General features: G+C 35.5%; 3 protein-coding genes across 4 annotated transcripts in view; all 3 read right to left on the reverse strand.

Moving 5' to 3' along the window:
* The window catches only part of LOC129260261 (medium-chain acyl-CoA ligase ACSF2, mitochondrial-like), a 15,542-nt gene extending 13,253 nt beyond the window's left edge, over positions 1–2,289 (reverse strand). Inside the window, exons 1-3 of one of the 2 annotated variants that reach the window (XM_064099414.1) lie at positions 2,259–2,289; positions 1,544–1,678; positions 759–957 (exon numbers count right to left, since the gene is read on the reverse strand). In XM_064099414.1, coding sequence (XP_063955484.1) covers positions 759–957; positions 1,544–1,678; positions 2,259–2,281 — 357 coding nt within the window. In that variant the 5' untranslated portion in view covers positions 2,282–2,289. Of the gene's footprint in view, positions 1–758; positions 958–1,543; positions 2,069–2,258 lie in introns of those variants that run through there. The other variant, XM_054898276.2, reaches the window with a different exon arrangement.
* Positions 2,290–2,714: 425 nt separating this feature from the next.
* On the reverse strand, positions 2,715–6,074 carry LOC135154136 (uncharacterized). The gene is made up of 2 exons (XM_064099416.1): positions 5,253–6,074; positions 2,715–4,944 (listed from the first exon to the last, which is right to left on the reverse strand). Exons 1-2 carry the CDS (start codon positions 5,989–5,991, stop codon positions 4,802–4,804), a joined length of 882 nt encoding a protein of 293 aa, XP_063955486.1. The 5' UTR covers positions 5,992–6,074; the 3' UTR covers positions 2,715–4,801.
* A 2,693-nt stretch (positions 6,075–8,767) lies between these two features.
* The window catches only part of LOC129261520 (neurobeachin-like), a 29,850-nt gene continuing 16,366 nt past the window's right edge, over positions 8,768–22,251 (reverse strand). Inside the window, exons 9-17 of the mRNA XM_054899579.2 lie at positions 21,820–21,909; positions 20,420–20,600; positions 20,017–20,088; positions 18,779–18,934; positions 18,001–18,174; positions 17,283–17,384; positions 16,427–16,626; positions 15,530–15,681; positions 8,768–14,767 (exon numbers count right to left, since the gene is read on the reverse strand). Of these exons, the coding sequence (XP_054755554.2) occupies positions 14,677–14,767; positions 15,530–15,681; positions 16,427–16,626; positions 17,283–17,384; positions 18,001–18,174; positions 18,779–18,934; positions 20,017–20,088; positions 20,420–20,600; positions 21,820–21,909 (1,218 nt within the window). The 3' untranslated portion in view covers positions 8,768–14,676. The remainder of the gene's footprint in view (positions 14,768–15,529; positions 15,682–16,426; positions 16,627–17,282; positions 17,385–18,000; positions 18,175–18,778; positions 18,935–20,016; positions 20,089–20,419; positions 20,601–21,819; positions 21,910–22,251) is intronic.

Raw genomic sequence — 22,251 nt, forward strand, 5'->3', positions numbered from 1 at the left:
TATTGTCACATTTAAATTGTATTCATTTGTGTTTGGTATTATGTGAACATGTTAATTTATTATTGATTTATGAATAAAATGCATAAACTCCTGCAAAAAGAAGTGTGTTGGGGACGTGAGGTGTGAGGGTGTGTGTGTGTGGGTGTGTGGGTGGGCTTGTGATCTGTATGTGTATTATAATGTAAGTGTTTGCGTTCTCTGCATAATTATGTGTAAGTGTATCTATTTGCGGAGTTAGTTTCGAGCTTTCGCTCAGAGACATACGGAGGAATCAAGAACAGCGTATAATGATAATGACCATCATGTAAACAGATGAGAGGTCTTTGTCGAAATCCGGTGATCCGGAACAGCATATTCGTACTTAAGTATCGAAGCCGACGAAGAATTGCAAATATGTCGATTGTGTAGAATCAAGGGGTAAACTGCTGGTTTGTTTTAATTCATCAATTTTCGACAAATCTTCTTTGTTGTCCTTTTTCATTACGGGAATTTGACAATAGACCTATTTTTATCTGTTCATAAATCATTCTTCCTTACGTCGCATCGCTCACTGAAAACTCTCTATAATTTTTCAACAGCGCGCATTCCAGCAACAATCCTTTAAGATTGAACGAATATTACTCTGTATTACATTTTTTGTATGAATTAGGTAAACCCAAATAGTTAGCGATTTGGGCTCATTTGGGAAAAGCGAGTTATAAATTTTGGGCATTATTATTATTAATATTAAACATTAACCTGGTCGTTGAACAACTCACCTCATTTTTGAAATTCCTAAAAGTTTTCCTCACATCTCCAGATGAAAATACGACGAATTCTTTATCAGGGTGTTTCTCTGCACTCTCAATCAAGACATCACCAATGGTTTTATCAAGGAGTGGTATGGAACTTGTTGCATGGAAATAGCTAAGTTTGGACTTCCTCTTGCAACAAAGGTTTGTAGAAACGTAAAGATTCCTACATAAAATAAGTGAATAAATTATAACTCGTGCATTTCATACATTTTTAGATATAGGTAAAATCTAAAAAATCTAAAAAAATCTTTAAAAATCTAAAAAATCTAAAAAATCTATTAATAAAGTAAAACCTAGCTAAAATAACGATTAGTTTGTTTTTGCCCGCCATCCTAAATAGAGAAAATAATTGCTACACCATTTTAAAGCAATGCTTTTATTTTGCTTATTTACTCTGGTCAGTTTATGTGTTCTTCGTCTATATTTACAAATATAAATTACATCATTTTCTAGCATGGTATAGGCCTTCGCTGCTACAAGTTATAATTTTGTATATGACATTTTACGAGAAATCTTTAGATATTTTGACATGGGTCTTGACCATGACAACGACGTTTAAACGTATACTATCAAGGTAAGATTATTCAACTTCATAAAAAGTATGTCCGCTGCATAAAACTACATTTCTGAAACCGGTAGAGCGTCATGACTTTGTATTATGAACCGGGAATTGCTTTAAACGTACAGGGTAACTTTTCAAAATGCAATAGCATAAATAATTCCACTGTAAAGTTAAATGTTCGGCTTACCTGATAATGTTCAGCTTACTGAGATTACATTGCCGGCGAGATAAGAATTGTGAGGCACCCAGAGAACCTGGCAGGAATATCCTTGGAAGTGACCCCATCGAAAGCTTAGCAAACACCATCAAAATCATGGTGATTCTGTGTTAGTATACACCCATCACATTTCAATATCCACCGAATAGCTTTAATGATCCCCGGGGGGCCAGTTCCATCGACGAGTGGATACCATGCGCGACCATGGGGTCTCGAAAAGCACCCTAAACACGTATTTTCCATAATCTGAAAATGCACCTCTTAACAAGTATTGGCGTGTGAAACCCTACCCTTAACAAGTATTGGAAACAAAACGACACTCTTGGCAAGTATTCCCTGAAATGAACCCCTAAACAAGTAGGCCTACAGAGATATTTTATTGTTATGTCACGGGTCCGTCGGTCGTCGGTTTTACCTTTACACACACCATGCACATCATTTGGTTGAGTACGGCCCCACCTTCCACACCTCGCGCAAATTGGACTCTAAACACGTAGTGTTGGTGCATAAAGGACATCCTTTATAAAACATTTTAATTTTGTTTTATCATCCCCGCAAATTTGACCCTAAACACGTAGCTTTCCTAGCGAAATAGATACCCTTTTTTCATTATTTTTGTGTTTTTGACACCCTTATCACGTTACGTACGTAACGTGCCCTATCTTGAAAAAGACATCCTTTTTACGTGTTTTTTTTTTGGTCGCGCATGGTATCCACTCGTCAATGTAAGTGCCCCCCCCCCCCAGGCAACGATCATTGTGTTTTGAAAAGATTTATGGGCATGGCAAGCTGCAATCCCGTCAATTTGTATAGTACATTCTGAGTTCATTCAGTTATCATACCATGCAACATGGACTTTGCTTCCTTCACAACAAAAGTGTGATATTAACCATAATTATCTTAGGGGCTTATTATTTCCTCCGCACTGTAAAAACGCTGTTTAAAAGCTCAAGCACGTTGTTTAAGCCTGTCACTCTAACACTCTAACAAGTTGTTTAAACTTTTCAAACAACTGTAAACAATTACAAAAAAGTTTAAACAACTTGTTGTTAGAGTGACAGGCTTAAACAAAATGCTTTTTTTCCTTCCTCCTGTTTTTACTTTTCTCCATTATTTTTCTTTCTTCTTATTTCCTTTATTTGCGTCGCCAGTAAGAGGGGGAGGGGGGGGGGCGGCCGCTTCGGCCCTGGATCCGCCTATGCATTCCAGTGGTAATTGACATCAATCGCTATAAGCCCCTCCTTTCATAACTCTTTATTTAAACCTTTTTATTACTTCATGAAAATTGATCTCATGAGCATTCGATAAGGTTTATAACTCTAATCAAAGTGTAAAATTCAACCTTTGCACTTACGAAATGTAAACATTAGAGGAATGACAAGTAAGCCGAGTTTAATTCGTTATAACTTATACACATATTATGACCTATAGCGGACCATTATATCATGAAGCTACAAATTTTGGTATCAATCAAAAATGCATGATTGACTTAATTTAGATTTTTAAAAAAATTTCATTTCCAGCAAGAGAAAAAAGTCATACAAGCATAAATACGATAAACAAAGCAATTGGTGTTTGTGCAATCATTTTTCTCAATTTATTGAATGATTCGGTTACAATATTTAGTCTGACATTAACATAAATCAACCAAAATCGTGTTAATGTTTATTTTTGAGACAATGACCTAGTTCCACGTCTACGAAATCTCATGAACGTAGAAAAGTATGAGAGGTAATACTTTTATTCAAATTTCAATTAATTTTTTATGCATTCATTGGCATTTTTGTCAAGACTTTCCTCCAATATGTTATATACCTCTCTTTAAATTTATCAACCAGTACTTTTACAAGACGTTTTACCGAGAATGTATTCGGATTATCATACATCAAAAGTATTTCTATTTCTTTTTTTAGTGAAAGTTGTTTAAAATTTACAATGCTTGGGTTTGGGGCTTCCATGTTATGATGCCAAACCTAACCGATTTTAGAACTTATCAAGTCATTAGGTATCGATCAGTTTCTGATAATACTGCACTTTTTACTGTACAAAGTGTATTTGATAAATCATATTTGAATATTTTCTGGTACAACATTTTTCAATAATTTTCAATTCTGCTTCGGTCATGAAATATCTTTTATAGTCCCCAAACTTCGGAATTATAGAGAACAATGGGTTTGATGCAGCATGCTTATAATTTTTTGATTTTTTTATTATTGAAAGTCTATTTTATCATTAACATAAAAAATTTGAGTTTTTAGCACGCTTGACTGCTGCGGAAAAGGTTCCAGACGGTCTAAATATAGACCGGATTTATTAGTGTTCGTAATGCATTAGTATTAATAAGTGTCCATAATGCCTATTTGTGTATCCTTCATAGGAAATTGATATGTTTTAATCATTCTTCAAAATATTTAAAGATCATTATTTTCGTCTTTTCATCGTTAAAATTTAAGTCCCATTTGTCACACTAAACACAAAATTTGTTTTGAGCCATTTGAAGTCATGACAACGTCAGAATTGTGAATGGTATACCCATCAGGTCCTTCATGAACATATTAGGACGTACTAGAGGACATTTGACTCTCGATTTTTTTCTCTTCAGAAGCAATTAAGGATTGCTCCGCTTTAATAGCTTTGAAATTCCATTCTCTGAGGCGAGGTCGTATTCTTTGAACGAAAAATCCACCACGGTCATTGTACACGAAGAAATCGCACCACGGACGTCCAGTCACTGCTAGTTGAGTTTGTACCTGATAAAAGTATTCATGATTGATGTCAAGTTCAATGCGACCACTTGAAGATTCCTTAAGGAATCGGGTATTATGAAGTTTTGGTACCTCACCAGAACCTAGGCTAACAGGACATTTGATTTCCAGAAGACCATATCTGTCGTCGTCATTTTTGCAAGCCTTGCAACCTAATTCACAACTGACAAGTCCATCTGGGATTGCAACAATATGAGGTTTTTCTGGGTGGTGAAAGGTCGGGCTTTTTTCGACTAGAATCTTGTCGTGGCCCCTCATATACTTCATATACTGCAAGTATTTTCGTCTTGCAATGGGCTCTTTCTCCCGACCCCACGCACAGTTCGCAATATTCGGGTGTGAACTACCGCGATTATCTTTTTTTTTTACAATTCCGTTTGGATCGCGTGGGCGTTGCACCTTACATGAGCTAGCACTCTTGAAGCGCGAAGCACCAATGCAACCAATTACATTACCATGGTTACTAGGCTCCGATGATTCTGCTACGGATTGGTCGTTTTTTTTCTTGGCCATGAAGGTTGTATTCTCTCCCTCTTCCACTCAAACTGTCAGATAGTGCGCCTTCGTCCCGCAGGTTTGGTTCTCCTCGTAATGTGCGTGGTGGATCTGTGTATTGAAGAACAGGGGCGTTGGTACATATTATGTAGATGCATTATTGATAGGGATGATTATATCAACGAACCAAAGCAAATAAAATAGTTGATGAAACAGTGAATATGCTAACTACAATGGAATGGATTTATAGAGTATGATTTGATGATACCGACAATTTTTTAAAGCCCTGTGCATTATACGTGTATAAGACACCAAAAAAAGAAATGAAGAAACCTAGTAAAGACTAGTTTTAATCGTGGAAAAGAAAACTAACGCCAACGTTTTCTCTATATAGATCCTGTAACTGCTGTAAGCATTACCTTCAGAGGTGCACATGACATCTTCTTGGCCGTTTTCTTTATACGCGATGATGTGACCCCAACACTTCCTTTCATGGACAACGGGTATGTCATCTCTGAGGTCTTCAGAGATAAAACTGACGTCATCTGGTGGGCAGTCATCTGTAATAACTTCAGGTGTATTAATGTGATATTGAGGTTCCCTGTCAGCTTGATGACCTCCTTGATCAAGATCCAAATTTTGATTCTTGGTAGCATCAATATGTCGACAGCACTCCGATTCAATGTCAACATCTCCTTGATCATTTGATGGAGACCGGATGTGATTTTCCAGTTGGTTATTTGGTGGTCTGGTTTTGACGTCATGGGTTTGCCAAGCTGTATTGTGACGGCCAGATTGTTGACGACTAGCATCATCTTTTGTCTCAGTGTCTTCTGTAAATATTCCCTCTCGGATGTCATCTCTACCGGGATAGACACGAGGCTTGTGGTGATCACGGGAGTAAACACTTCTTCTACCGGTTTGTCTTTTAGGCCTTCTCATTCCCACTTGCATCAGATCCTGCACACCTCTTGTCTCCTCACACGATTTTTCTCCATCAACTTCCATGGCTGTCATTCCAGTCCCCTTCCGAGGTTGAGGTTCAGGTAACTCAGTGTCATCAGAGTCAGAGAAATATTCTGATCGACCGAGTCCAAGTTGACTACGAATTTTGCGATTTTTTCGCTTTGATTGTCGTTTTTTCTCTCCCTCCATCATGAAGTCTGCCTTACCTTCATGAAAACCTCATCCAAACCCAACCTCTAGTCAATGAATGAATGGATGTCAATCTGTTCAAATCTAACCAAGATAAAACATTAGCTGTTAATAAGTATTTGCATAGAATTAATGATTAATTTCTGTATAATCATGGGGAATGCCGGTGAGAGCAGCTGCAAGGTCACACAGCTACGTTTCGAGCAAGAAACATAATTGTCGAACAATGAATAAGCAAGTATTATTAGGATTAATCTCAGTATAATCAATCACGGGGAATACCAGAGCCGCAATATCACACGCAATGAGACATTCAAGGGAGGTAATTGAATATTTTGTATGTTATGTTTACTCCTTACACATTGTAAAAAGACTTCATTTTTATGACAAGTTTTATGATTTTATATTGTTTTCCCTTGCTTTTTAAAAGACATATTGTTTTCCCTTGCTTTTTAAAAGACATATGTATATGAAGTTTATGATTTTTCAAATTGCCAAAATTATGGTGGGGGGGGGGGGCAAATCTATATAAATTTTATTTGCCCCCTCAACATTTTCATTGGGAGCGACAGGGCTCGATGCCTTTTCTAACGGATATAGCCATAAAAATTGATATATAACCCAGTGGATTAGTCTCCAGACTTTGAAACAGAGGGTCATGGGTTCATATCCTGTCAATGAAAGCCTGATCCAATTCTAACCTCCAGTCAACGAATGAATGGATGTCGATCTGTTCAAATCTAAACAAGATAACATATTAGCTGTTACAAAATTTAAGAGTATTTGCAAATGATTCTCTGTAAAATAATTTGGAATGCCAGTGAGATCAGCAACGTGACGTCACATGCAACGAGACATAAAGGGAGGTTTGTTATGGCACATATTGGTAAACAATCAGAATGTACCATAACCTTGTTATGGTACATTCTGGTAACACATACTTGTAACTAAAATGTGCCGATAGTGCACCTATGGGCTACTCCACGGTTACTCACGTTACATTTGGAGACACCTTGACTCATACTTGGAGCTGTAACTCCATTATTATTGATAGGAACTAAACATCTCTTTATCACAACATAGTACGCAGTCTGACTATCCTTTGTATAAAAACAAAACTTGGGAAATTTCATAATGCTCCTGGCAAATCTTTGAAATGTGTCGGTTACTCATGTTACATGATTTGGACATGCATAAAATGAAAAGTGGACATAAGTGAAAAGTGTCCTCATGCAAGGCTTTTATGAAAATTGATTATATCCATTTTAAAGAAGTATATTAGGGAGACAAATTTGTATATAATTAGAAAAATAAAGAACACATGGTTTTTACAAGGGGTGCAGATAAAGTGGTTACTCACGTTACGGTTCAGATGGGCTATATGTACCAAGACACATTGAGCTCATGTCCACCAACCTATGGAATTGCCCCTATGCATGACGGGATCCGTTGTTACCAATTTGTGCAGTTAAAATCTGATGTGCCTGCACATTTTGGACAATATGCGCATTTTGGTAACATAACTTAAAAACAACTTTGAATACGGAAAGAAAAGGTAAGAAAGAAAGGTGAAATATGATATCATTTTCTGAATATCATGTCATGCCATGTACAATTTTGTTTGACTAAAATGTGCAGTTACCAAAATGTGTCTTAACAGACGGGGCGGTAAATACAAGTTAGGCATGGATAAGGACGAAATTGCCTTGCATGTTTAATTATGAAAACCTGTTTTTATACGTCAAGTGACGAAATTGTTGTTGGACAATTGATTTCTTCAGAGATATTGTCATAACAAATCTGATTTATTATCTAACATCTGACAACTTTCATCCGTTTTGATCGACTGAGAGACACAGGCGTGCTTCTAAGGTAATTGTTGGGTGAATTCACATTCGTTATCCAAATATTTTGTTGGTTATTGGGCAACATTAAAACCAATAAGAAAACCCAAACGGGCGTCGGTGTTGGTGCATGACAGAAGTGATGTTACTCAAAGTTAAACTTATGTGATTGGTATCATTTTTATTAACCATGTAGGACCAGTGTTGGATATTCATAACAGTGTTCTTTCCATCAACACCTTACTGTAATTGCCAACTGGAGGAAAGAAAGTGAGAGCAAAAATATATGAAGATGATAAGGGAAAGATTATTACGTGTACTGTTTGTTATGTATAGATATTTTCTTTGATTTTTTTCCCCAGAATAATAGTCTTACATAAATCCCAGGATACCACAGTATACTTTGATGAAATTATTAATTATGGGTACTATAAATTGCAAAGTTTGATTTTCCTTTAAGATAACCTATTATGTGAGTATGATGCAAGGTTTTGCTTTCACAAAACTTGTTCATATATGATTGTCTCAGTGATAATGAGTAACTCTTTTCCATTATTATTGCTTTCTATGCAATTCAAAAACTTTCTAATTAAGGGTATTGAAGGATGAAGTCACCATACTCTATCATCTATTCCTTTATATCTGACATACATACATACCAGGGTCCCATAACACAAAGGTTAGCAATTGATTGTAAGCTTGATTTTCACGGTTGATTGTACATTGTAGTCAATGGAATCAATCGTAAAAAAGTTCTTCGATGATAACTAAGCTTTGTTATGAGCCCCTGGTCATCAAATCTGATGATGACCTTCTAAAATTTATATTAACAAATCGAAGGAAAAAAAGATAAGATATATATTGGGATTAAAGCCTATATCAGCAAACTACCCTTCATCATTCAGTTTAATGAAATAAAACACGATGAAATCATCATTTTTTTTACAATCTCATAAGATTCATTTATTATACCCTAGGAGTCCCATCATGAACAAAGAGCCAAAATATACAAGTACTTCACAGTAACACAAACTACACATCTGCTAAAAACTACAATCCAAAAATATACGAAGCAGAAAAGAAAAACAAATGAAAGAAATGATTAACAATACAACAAACATACTCAGTACTCATGAGACATACAGAAAATTATTGCAAATTGTACCATTTCATAGTTATCTTGAATATGATAAAATGTAATTCAAAATCTATCTATATTTTCTTCTGTAATTCTTCCATCACTACGCATGTACATAATATACGGTTGTATTTTTAGATTCAAAATATGACTTGGAATTTCAAATGAATACAAAGAGAAAATAATTGAAAAAGTTTTGTCTTTATACATAATATAACAGTTCGTGCCCTGTAACATTAATAAAAAAAGAAGATACAATTATTTTCATGATTGATATTAATAACAGGTTCTTCACAAACCCTGTATTGATGAATTACACCCCGGGGCCGTTTCATAAAGCTAGTCGTATGTTAAGAGTGACTTTAAGAACGACTGGTGATCCTTTCTTCTGGTTAATGATATTCACCAGTAAGTGTTTACTGGTGATTATTTAGCGCTTTAGAAAGGTTCACCAGTCGTTTTTAAAGTTGTTCTTAACTTACGAACAGCTTTATGAAACACCCACCCGACCATAACATTAATTGCATTGTTTTATGTTACAGGGCACTGATCCAATCAAACACAAAATGGTGAGAAGGTCATCTAGGTTTTATATTCACAAATTTTCAAATATTCTTTTACCCTTTTTGGAGATAGATATATTATTTCAAACAGTGTTTAAACCAAGGGCTGGGCCAAATCCTGACTTTTGGAACTTTCAACAGTGATTGTTTGAACAAGTACATTCCCAATGTTTTTGCTCTTTCAAACACCCAGGTGTAAAGGGGTATAGAAGAGCAACAACAATGTTTTCATTATGATGTAACGCTATAAAAAGAATATTGCGAATAAATCATTTCATGCAACATCATCAATAAATCCATACAGAATATTAAAAAATTCATGTTACAAATCAGAGAAGTTGGTCGTTTTTTGGGAAAATATAAGCCTGTAAGTGTGCAATTTATGGCTTTAGGTCCTTTCTGATGTACCTATCTGTTGGACTTAATGCATGATAGTGCTTCAGACACTGGTCATTAGGTTATAAGACCATCCAATAGGTAAACATGCCTTCTAATATATCATAAATTCAAATCTTAAAAGAATTGACCAAAGCCAGTTTACTACCAAAATTAAAACCAATACTCAATGAAAAATACTCGCACTGTAATAACCAATCATAAAAAATTTGCAACAAGAAACAAAAATAGCAATAAATCAAAACAGAACACAAATATGAGACCAAATTAATGATTCATCACGGGTCTAAAATACAGCACCTCACTTATACATCTAAAATAACAGTTCATAATGGACAACTAAATAAAGTGAATACATGGGGCTTACTTCCTCATCATGAACTTTAAAACAACTACAAAGAGCTTTGCTAATATATAGATCTAAAAAAAAACCCAACTAAAGCAATAACATAAGCTGCAAGAATTTTCATCTTGAATCTTTTAGTTCTTGGAAAGAAATTATGGCTGAGAACTGTATGGCATAAGTTTTAGAAAAAATAATTTTGTTCATATCTGATGGATTATGTCATTCTAGAGAAATTCATTGTTTATAAGATTTAAAAGAGTGGAGTGAGATGTGCATCAAATAATTACAAACATAGACATATCTGATTTGTAATCTGTTTTAGTAATAACAATGACTGCAAAATCAACAGCTTTGAACAAAAAATGTGCCAATTTGTGCCAATAAATTTCCTTTCTGAGAAAATGGGTTGGAAAATAACAATGGCTTATGTTTTTCTATTTTGAAAAGTGGAATGTACAGGTAACATGTTACTGATTTGAAAACAATGTTCAAGTTATTCAAATTTAACGATTACTTTAACTCTTTGACCAAAAATCAATTTAATTCTTGCATGATTTACCAGGGGTCCGTTGCAGAAAGAGTTGCGTTTAAACGCAAGTCAAAAAATCAATCGCAAGTCCCAAATGCGCGCTGTTGATTTGTTGAAAATCAAGTTGCACATGATTTTTTGACTTGCGATTGATTGCAACTCTTTCTGCAACAGGCCCCTGATCACCTGGTACTTAACAAGCAAAGTATTGCAGGAGAACATCAATGACCAATGCTGCAAGGCATACTACAAATAACCAGAATATGAGCCCTGTATCACAAAGGTTTGTCATCAATTACATGATAGTAATGACCAATCAAGATATGGTTGCATACGCATAAATGTACACACTATCAACCACTTAGAATTGCTGTTTGAAAGTTGCCATTGATCATAGATCTTTGTGTAACTGGGCCCTAGTGTTTGTTTGACAATGAAATCTATGAGTGAAATAAAAACAAGTTGAAGCTTCCACCTTATGTTAGTATAAACCATAGATTGCACTATTAGTTGGGATTGGCAAGCTCTGGAAAGCTTGATTTTATTGTCCTTTCATTTCTAAATTTTGATTGTCTGTGTCAAGTAATGATGTTCAGAGTAATAAATAAGCAGCCAATAATATAAACATTTGATATGTGACATTGTTGCTAAGATATCTAGGATTGAATACTGTCACTATTATTGTTGGAACTATCTGGTATTTGTGGTTTGAAATGTGGTTTAACATAAAAAATTAATTGTGCCATCATGTAAATTTCAGTGCTTTATTTTACTTAATGAGAGTATGAAAACACAGGAGGAAAGGACCCTGTTTCTTAAGGAGATGCAATTGATATTTACAATCAATTGTATTTGTCTGTACATGGTTTGCCTCAGACCTACAATTACAATCAATCGTATAATTGATGCTATCTTCTATGTTACCGAGCCCAGTTCTGCTATACTTATCAAATCCCTTCATCTCACAAGGCTATCCAAAGTTTATTGATAATAATTCAATCTAAGAGATGGGCCAGGTGTTTGTCACAAAGAGTTGATAATCTGTTAATGGAGCTAAACATAACATCTCTCCCTTTCAAAACCTCAACCTTGTATTACCTATGATTTAATTCAGTTTGCCTGTAAAAGCAAAGGTCCAACTACACCTGCAAAATTCTCAGTATTTTGCTTTGGCGATTATTCTGTCAAATTGTTGAATTTATCTATTTGAAAAAGTGAATTCAGATTTTCTTGAAAAAGAAATGATACCATACATATTCCAAAACATCCTTTACAAGCCTTTAGTTTCTAGAGTATCCATAGTTAAATTTCAAGAAGGATTTAAAAGAAAAGATTTAACCACAGTCAGAAAGGATCTGTGCTATTAAGAAGACATAAAGCCTATGAGATTAACATGTATATGTACAATTTACTAGACAGGACAGTGAGACTCGGAAAAGAATATCTAAACATCTATATGCAATTCTATTGCAACTATGGCATTGGACATACAATTTAACCAAACATTCTACACCATCTAAACAAGGGCACTTCTAAAGAGTAGTAGGCTGTTTAACATTGGTAGGAATATACAAGATTTATTCATTTAATGAACGGCGGAATACATTCATAATCAGAAGTTCTGCCATACTCGTGCATCTTCTTCATGTCTCTGTCTTAATAGTAATTCAGCTATTTATGCATGTCACAATTCTCATTTATACAACACAGTTGTATTATCCTTTTGATAAAATAACAACAAAAAACAAAGAATCTGATAATTGTATACAGTATCTATACAAAATTGTACACTGTATGTATAATATCAACAATGTCGTAATTGTACAATTTACACACATCAGATCATAGCATCAACGAACGAATGTACAAGATTCAATGTGAGTTTGATCTTCAAGGCAACCATACATTGGTTTCCTTTGCATATATATGTTCATCGATATGTTCATAAAGGAATAGTAAATATACTACATGTACTTCACTAGTTTCTTGCATATGTCATATACAGTAGACAATAACGGACAGAATCCACAGAATGTATGTCTATCAATAGTGCACTTTGAGCACTAAGAATTTCTTTCATTGTGGAATTATACACACACTTTGGTCTATTCCAGTGAATGCTTTTGGGTCATTACACACTTCAACATAACTCTACAAGAGCTACAAATATACGTATCTTGGTATGAACAGTTGCTAAAACTAAGAAATAGAAAATAAAAAGTGAGAATGAAATAAAAATGCTTAGACTTAAGAATGACTTATGGACTGTTTGATATCATTATCTTGACAGGTAATACCTCATATGGAAATCTTTCATTTTAAATTAAAAACCCCTTCTACATAAGATATTAACACCCATGTCAGATATGTCTTTATTTCAGATTAAGATTAAGTAACTGGCATGCCAAATGCTCAGCTAATACAATAGAGTTCCAAAGCAAAAACCTTATTTGGTAACTTCGTCATTTAAGAAACAACCATGGAAACCAAGATCTCGATGGCTCATTTCCCATGGTGATTATGCTTAGAACGGCAATGTTACCAGACTAGTATTTTATGCAACATGACACTGATTGTTTGGGAAACTGTAAATATTTTGTCCAAGAAAATATTCTGCAAGCCAGTGGAATGTACAACACCTCTCTTTATAAAGTATATTTAAGCCTTAAACCTTCTCTCATATTTCTTCAAGACTTCAGTATGCGTTGAGTTAGTGCGTTTCATGTGTATAATTCTTTATCCTTGGATAACACATTTTAGCTCTTTCCATTAGATAAGATTGTGATCAACTTTAGTGAAAATTCTTTGTGATATTTAAACTTGTTAACCTTCTAAAATAAGAACGATATTCCTTTACTATCAGTGGTATACATCTACTACAATGCAAAATTATTTCCAAATAACAAATTAATCATGGTCTCTTGCACAATCCATTAAGTGCCACAAACCTGAACAAAATATTGACATAGATAAATTTGCCAGTCTAATTTGCACTTTAAATATTTTCTTTCATCTTTGTATTGGCAATTTTGAGCAATACAAAATGTCCTATATTTTCCCTCACATTTTATCACCAAATGAAGAATTAATTAAGATAACCACTGGATAAAAGTATATTTTTGCTACAACTACTGGTGTGCGTGATCACATGAAGGTATCTTTCATTCATTAATGCAATATACACATAATGTCTGGACTCCAGTTCCTCATTGTTGACAGTATTCAGTGTGTTTGTGCATATAAAATGGGACACAGTACACCAATAAGTCCTCTAGACCATGTATCTTTCCTTGTATTAACTCTACTGTTACACTCTTGTTTCATGAAAGCTTGTTATACATCATTTCCTGTTATAGGCTACAGAAATCTAACAATGTGATAAGTCATGAGCATGTTTGCCAGATGAACGCAGAGACTCCTCTTTATGAAAGAGAGATATTTCTACATGACAAAGAGAACTTGAATTTTCAATGTATTTTTCAATGTTGAGAATTGAAAATAAATGAATCGAATCGAATCGAACTTGCCAAAAGGAAGTTTTTCATCAATAACTGCATTCATTCAACAGTATCCACTTGACTTCTAAATGCTGTCATTCCAATGACCTTAAACACACAGACGACCAGGTCCCCAAAGCCAATCTGGGTTTAACCCAATGGAAACTGCCTGATAATGCTATACCACATATTTTACATAGACCTAGCCAACATATACGTGGGCTGGGTCTCCAAGGGGTTAATACTCTTGTGCAGGAATGGGCTACCCACAGTACAGTACTCGGGTTTATCTCAGTGATGGATACTCGTTTCTACAGTGGGATATTAGCCGTAGCAGGTTGGGAGAGAAGAAGGAAGAACAACTACAGCTACTTATCAGTATGCCTCCCTGTATTCATGATGCCACTTTTGGAAATTGACATGAAAGGCCACAATGCTTCCTGTTGCCATGCCAGCGATGATTGTTCTGAGTGATGTAAACAAAGAATGGTTGCAAGAGTTATATCATGTATGGAACGTGTTCTGTGTGAAAGTATTTCTGTGATATTGATACCTGTAATGGTTGCCTGATATGTTTCCATGACTAAATAGTAATAAGATTGCAGTTAAAAATTTTCGAGAGGAATAACTTGCAAAATCAATGAAATGAGAAAGCCTTAAAATTGGAATCTCAGATTCAAATTTGCTATTAAAATCATTAAATTAAAAAAGTTCTAAATGTGACATATAAAGACCAGAAATGATACAATAGCTCTGCCAAAACAGCTTTAATCTAATGGCCACTGAACTTCTTACTAATAAACTATGATCTACTTTTGGATGGAAAGGCAGTTTGTATATTTTCTGATAAAGAAAACAGGACATATACCTTACATGAGAGTCAGATAAATATTAGACAAATGATATAATAATATTGATAAATTAAAAGACTAGTTTGGAGTGAAAGCTTAATTGGATTAAAATCATTGCTATGCTATGCTATAATTGCTAAGATGTGTTATATATATTAATCAAATTCACTTTTATAACAACTACACAGGAAATATCATAACTAATAGTTGAGTATTCATATGACATTCAGAGTTTCAGACAGTAGGATGTTCTGTGTATCAAAGTTCACATCAAATATAATTGTTTTTTCTTCTTAAATCGTCAGAAGTCATAGACTAAATGTACAGTGTCAGGTGACTTTAAGTCAGAGCTAATTCTCAAGTCTCTGTGAGCTTACCTCTGTTCATGAGCTAGGTCTAAAGCGAGAATAGATGCATCACACAGCGGGAATGTATGCATGAGTTTATGATCATGTGTCCTCCAAACCTGGACTACGCGGTTGTCACCACCAGTGATGAAATAATCTCCTTCTGGTTTCATCCTCACAGCCTGCAACAAAACAATATTCAATGGTGAACATATAAGCATTCTTTTTCTCCTCAAGATTCTCATATTCATTCACCAAGTGGCACATGATCCCTAAGCTTTAAGGCAGACCTCAATCCTTACATGATTCTGAATAACAACCCTATCACAAACCTAACACTATCTCTATATCTTCAGACAGATTAAGATAGAAGAGATTGTCATAAGAGCACATGTCATTTCCACCCTTTAAAAACTGATGCTCTTGCTTTTGCAAGTAGAGTTATTGCAAGGACACTTCATAAGTGAGTATGTTCCCATTGCCAGGATAGAAAACAAAGATAACCATAAGACGACTTAACAAACTTAAAGTACAAGCTTAACAACTTTGCGAACAGTTCACTGGCAACATAAATATAAAACATCCGCTGTTTATGTTTCCTGGGAGTCGTTTCATAAAGCTGTTCGTAAGTAAAGAGCGACTTTAAGAACGACTGGTGAACCTTTCTTACGCGCTTAACCATCGGCAATGAATGTACCATTTACCACAAGAAGGATCACCAGTCGTTCTTAAAGTCGCTTTTAACTTACGAACAGCTTTATGAAACACCCACCTGGGACATCAATACAAAGTATAGATCATAAACTGAAAAAAAACTTTGAATATCCTTATCATATCAATTTTCTTTTCTTTAAAGTTACCAAATTCTGCATTAATGAAATGTTCTGGGAATATCATCAACGATAAAACAAAGAATAATAATCTTACATGAAGGTTAGCTTCGACATCAGTGTGGTTGAGGAAATGACCATTGAGGGTGAAGGAACAGATGTTACCCTTATCAAAGGTCACCATGATGACCCCTTGCTCCGCAGCTATGGAGCAGAGACGAGGTACCTTGCATGGAGCAGGGGGCTCCAGGGATTGAAGGAGATCACCGGATACTGTGTGAACCAAGCATGCTCCACCTGGAGAAAGGATATACTCCATGTTAATAATCAAGCTTTTATATAATACATACATTTTCACTTGCTCAAGTAGTAGAACAGCAGTTATATGTTATGTATCATATGAATAACATTAACAGGAAAAGATGGATTAAAACAAAGGTTCATATTCATCATACAAGTACAAACAAAACAATTTAACTATTTTTTTTTAAGGTAAAAAGAAAACATACCGAGAGGGAAATCATTCACTTCTAATCAACCATCCGGTCTTAGCAGAATATCTTATTACAATTGTCAGTGGTATAATTGGTATTTTTTTGTGGGGGAATAATTTTATTTGATAATTTTTTTGTAGTTGGGGACACTGATACAAGGATATTACACATGTCTAGCCGTAAAGACCACTTACATGTATCATACTGTGAATGGAGGCTACCACCCTAGTCGGTAGTACTGATATGGCAGCAATACCTCTTGGCTATCTTGAAACTACATGTCACATATAACAAATTTAATAACATTTCATCAACCCATCAATGAATAAAACACTCACACAAAACAATGTTGTACATTAAATTAACTAGTTTAAATTTTTTTCTAAAAACAAGGAAATATCATTGACACAGAAAAACTTTCTTTAATAAAATATTTTGATGGATTTACATTGTACTAACCTTTTGATCCGCTGACCACCAGACCTAGCTCTGTACAAACCGCTACTGAGATGATTTCTGTGTCATGACCAGTCAAAATGGCTCGAGGAGTAGCCATCTCACCTTCAAGATTTAAGGGAGAAGATTTTATCATCAGTAAAATCATACATACAATTATAAATAAGAGACAAATTGTTCAAAAACGTTCCAAATATTGGAGGTCTCTACAGAATTGCTCCCCTAAAAAGGAGTACATTTTCTACCATCAATCCATGTAATACTTGGCATTATTTTACTTTACATTGAATTTGCATAAAAAAATAACATACTGGCATGTACTCTGAATTATAAGTCAACTTAGGCAATGGTCTAAACCTGTGCTAAAAGTGAGGGTCGCCAAAAGTGTTCATACTTTATTTACATTGCCCATTCCTTACGTCTACTGTGTTATTTTATTATGTTTCAATGAAGAATAACACAAGTTTAGGTATTACTCCCAGACTGTCATTAAAGATTGCCAAATGTCCTGATAAATTGAATCTCTACTGTTCAAGACATTGTGTCAGACTTCACATAATTAAACCACAGCTTTAGACCATAGTTTGAATTAAACAAGTGCTCACACAATATGGGCCAATGCATCTAATTTTTACCTCCTACTAACAGGAACGAGTTGCTTTGCTAAATGTTTAACAATGAAGATACTTGATCCTCAGTAGATACTACTAATCTTACTCACCGTGTACATGATTATCTCCTAGTACCCATTGCTGCTTGGCACTCCAATGCCAAACCAGAAGGGTAGCGTCCCTTGAACCTGATACGATGTAGCAATCCCCACCAACAGGACACTCGGACCTTCCTAGACACGTCACCATGTCCCAATGACCATATACCACCTGGGTGACCTTGCCTGTATTCACAAGAAAAGTTGAACGATGACGATGAGAAGGTGAGAGCTAGTTACAAAATGTTTTCTAAATCAGGGGTTAAATTAAAACTGGAGAAAATAGTAAATGTTAACTTGTATATCCTTGTTAGAACCTCCTATTGTCCTATGATTATGGATTGCATAATGTTACCTAAAGATTTTGCTCCCTAAGCATGAACATGTATTGACTAGTATATTGGCAGTATGCATGTATACGGTGATATTCAATTAAAGTTTAAGCACAATTTTAAGACACATCTTGTTCTGAAAAATATCATTTAATAAATTAGCATGAGTACATGTATATTATGAGGACAAACTTCGAATGGGGGGGGGGGTGAGGGTCTGAGACTTTGAGGTGATTGATTTAGAAAATGAGAGAGAAAGGGGGGGGGATAGTCTAAGAATCATAAGCTTTGTGTGCATACACTTATCTGTGAAGAAGACCACAAAGCCTTCATCCCAGAATCCAGATATGTCCGGGGGGGGGGGGGGGTGTCTGAGACTATGAGGGGTTGATCTCTCGAGTGTAAGACAAAAAAGGGGGGGGGGCATTTCTAGAATCCTATTAGGTTTGTGAACATACATGTATCTGTGAGGAAGATCCTAAAGCTCTTATCCCAGAAACCACATGACATGACATATCTGTTGTCTGCTGTGGCAATGTAGCAGGATGATTTAGACTTGATGTTTGAATCCATCGCCTCTACAATCTGCCTCCTGTGCATTCCAGTCTGTGATACTGAAAATCAAATCAAATTAGATCAAATTTATTTATCTTATTTATTTGGTATTATTTATACAGGGTAACCCCATCAGTAGTCAAATACTGTTGTACTTGGGGGCCCTGTATAACACAAAACAAAACAAAATACAAGCATATATACGATACAAATGGAAAATACAAATCCTGAACATAAACAGATGGAAATTTCAAGTATAAATCTAATAACAGAAAATTGTGTGTGTAATTGAGAACAATAATTTAACCCAGAGCTACAAGTAGAAAGTAATAGGGGAAAGAAAGATAGAGGGTAAGGATGAATTGAGGTAAAAAGAACATGGCAGAGAGCTAGAGCGGGAAATCAATATGATATATTGCAATGATAACACTATGCATGTATTTTCAAGAATCATAAAAGTCTATAGACAAAGTAGCTCATTTAAAGTTTGGTGTTGGCAACTTGTGGCAGTGGTAGGCTGACATTTACACTAGCCATAGCACCAAACTTTAAAAAAAAAGTTGGTGTTGAGATGTCAAAACTTGATGTACCTATTTATACCACCTTCCTCAATAAGTTCATGTAAGGTAGCTTGATTCATGCACCAACAATTTGAAATTAAAATCACCATTGTATTTGTGTAGGAACCTGAAGAACCAATTCAGAATAGTACTGCTCTTTGCAGTATAATACTACTATTGTGGCAGGGTCAGATGATAGGTTCAAACCCAAAATTTTTCTTAGCTCTTCCAGATAGAACATTCAATCTTATTCACTGGGTGATAACCAGAAATGTCTTACATTTTCAAACTTCTCCAGCAGGCCGTCAACATTCTATTCTATTGTCCATGGTGGACTATGAAAATGTAAGTCAGAATAAAATCAGAGGGGCAAGGGTATGTGTTTCTATTTCATCATGAATGTACCATGCATCGATAATGGCCTGGTGGTCGCTGACCGAATAGCAGTAGATGACAGGTTGAAATCCCAATGGCACCAAGACTTTTTCTGACCTATTCTTCAGATCAAGCATTCAATCTCATTCATTAGGTGTTAACAAGAAGAAATATCTTTACAGTACAGCTACTCTCTTGTTACTTACAGACGAGTGGGTCCAGCTCAATAAGAAGGTTCTTGCCAGCATCCATTGAGTACCCAGGAGTACCAGGAACACCTGAAGAAGAAAAGAATTACAGAAAGAGCAGAGGCTATTTGGTAAGATGCTACAAAGATAAACCTATGGACAAATTACACTTCAATTAATCTTAACCCAGAATATGGACTGAGAGCATTTTATCAACATTTTTGTCCATCAACTTTCCTTGATTTGATTGGCTGAGAAGCACTGTTACTTTGGTAACTGTCGGATATTACAGATTTTGTCATATAAAACATCCGACAAGCCCTTTCATGACCCATAGCCGGACTGGTGTTAGCAGCAACATGGACCTCACCTTACCCCCTTAACCCCTCCCTTTCAGTAGCTTACAATATACAAGACATACCTGCTGTTTGGTTGTTCCACTTGTTCATTGCGTAGGTTTGGTTACAAGCTACTGTAATAATGGCCGGAGTAGGTACCATAGGACTGGTGTTAGCAGCTACATGGATGACGGGTGAGTTTGAGAGGAACTTGATGATCATGAGTACTTCTTGCTGTAGCTGGTCTGTGTACATCATAGGGGACTAATACAGGAGGAAATCAGAAAGAAAAAATAAGGGGAACAGATTTTAATGATTCGAATAACAATTTGAAAATCCTTGAGATTAACGTATCTTCACAGAAGTTGCATCCACATATTCATGGCATGCAGGATTTCATTGCTGCTTTTCCGACCCGCCATTGTTTTTTTCTATGCAGAAATTGAAGGATAGAAGGGAAAAGAAAATGAGTAAAATTTCCACTTAAAACAAGCTGCAGCTAAACGTTGTTAAGACTTTTATATAATAATGAAACAACTGCGTAGCCAGGATTTGATTTTGGAGGGGGTGGTTCATGCACGCAAAGCGTGTCAACACTTACAGAGCGCGCAAAGCGCTCTTTCTAGGGGGGGGGGGGGGAGGTGCAGGGAGGGGGAGTTTCCCCCTCGCTCGCAAAGCGCAATTTTTTTTAATGTCATTTGACTTGCTGTAACTGAATAAAACCTGTTTTTTTAAGAAAATTGACATGATTCCTCTTCCCGTGTGAAGCACGGAAGCTATAGCGTTATATACAAATTTTGAGAACAGAAAAGGGCATTTTTGAGAGGTATAAATTGTCTATCTTGGTCAGATCAGATGTGAGAGCAAAACATTTAGCCACATTATGATCGCAAAATGGGGTAGATCAATGAGTATACTAAGAGAAGATATTCCTACCCGCGAATAGCGTTGAAGATCAGAAATTTCGAATTTCTCTGAAACCTTAACGTGCTCTAATTCATTTTATTTCATTTTTTCTTAAATTTCTCAAAATGGGAAAGGGATGATGCACATATCTTTCCTTTCCCATATACACATGAAGCATGGGAACCTCTGTGATTTGTTTTTAAAAACATATGCATAATTTAGCTCATCATTAAGCGTTCCCTTTGTATGATTAAGAAATATTAGTGATATTCAAAATTTAAAATTAATGGCGCAAAACAAGACATGACATGGATGTGCCGCGATAAGGAATAAAGTTCCATCGCATATACTTCTGCATCTATCACAGGGATTTTATGCCTGCCCCTTTGAGCAGGTACTTGCCCAAAATTGCTTGCTAAACAGTGGAAGAAATGTGAGGACTCGGAAAGGGGCAGTAGTATTTGCCCGCTTCAAAGAGAAGAGCTGAAATTCAGTGACAAACAAAATACTTTTCATACTATACACCAATATAAAACAAAGTCAAGGATGGAAACTAAATTAAATATTGAAAGCTTACCAAATGCATAGCTGAACTTCTAGGAGGGTGTGGCTCAGTGAGAAGTTGGGCTGGGGTTTGACCAAAGCTTCTAATCTGATTCTCTATAGCCTGCAATAGAACACAACCAAAACAAAATTGGTAATGGAGTAATTAAAGTATGAACAGCACCAACTGCTCATTGCTGGAATACTCCCCAGGTAATAGTACATAATCTGATGACCATTGTAATCATATATCTGTAAAGCACTATGTCTTTTCAATGTGATTGAGTGCTATATACAAGTGGATTACAATTATTATCATAAATTCACTATATGACTACTGAACCCATAACTATCCAGTGACAGTCACCTAATTTCGTTGATACTCACATACTTGAACAAAGTATCAAAAACATTTATCACATGAAACAGTTTACTTCATATCAATCTTGAAAACAGTGTTAATCCA

Source organism: Lytechinus pictus, chromosome 5 (assembly GCF_037042905.1).
Source record: "Lytechinus pictus isolate F3 Inbred chromosome 5, Lp3.0, whole genome shotgun sequence".
Classification (NCBI taxonomy): domain Eukaryota; kingdom Metazoa; phylum Echinodermata; class Echinoidea; order Temnopleuroida; family Toxopneustidae; genus Lytechinus; species Lytechinus pictus.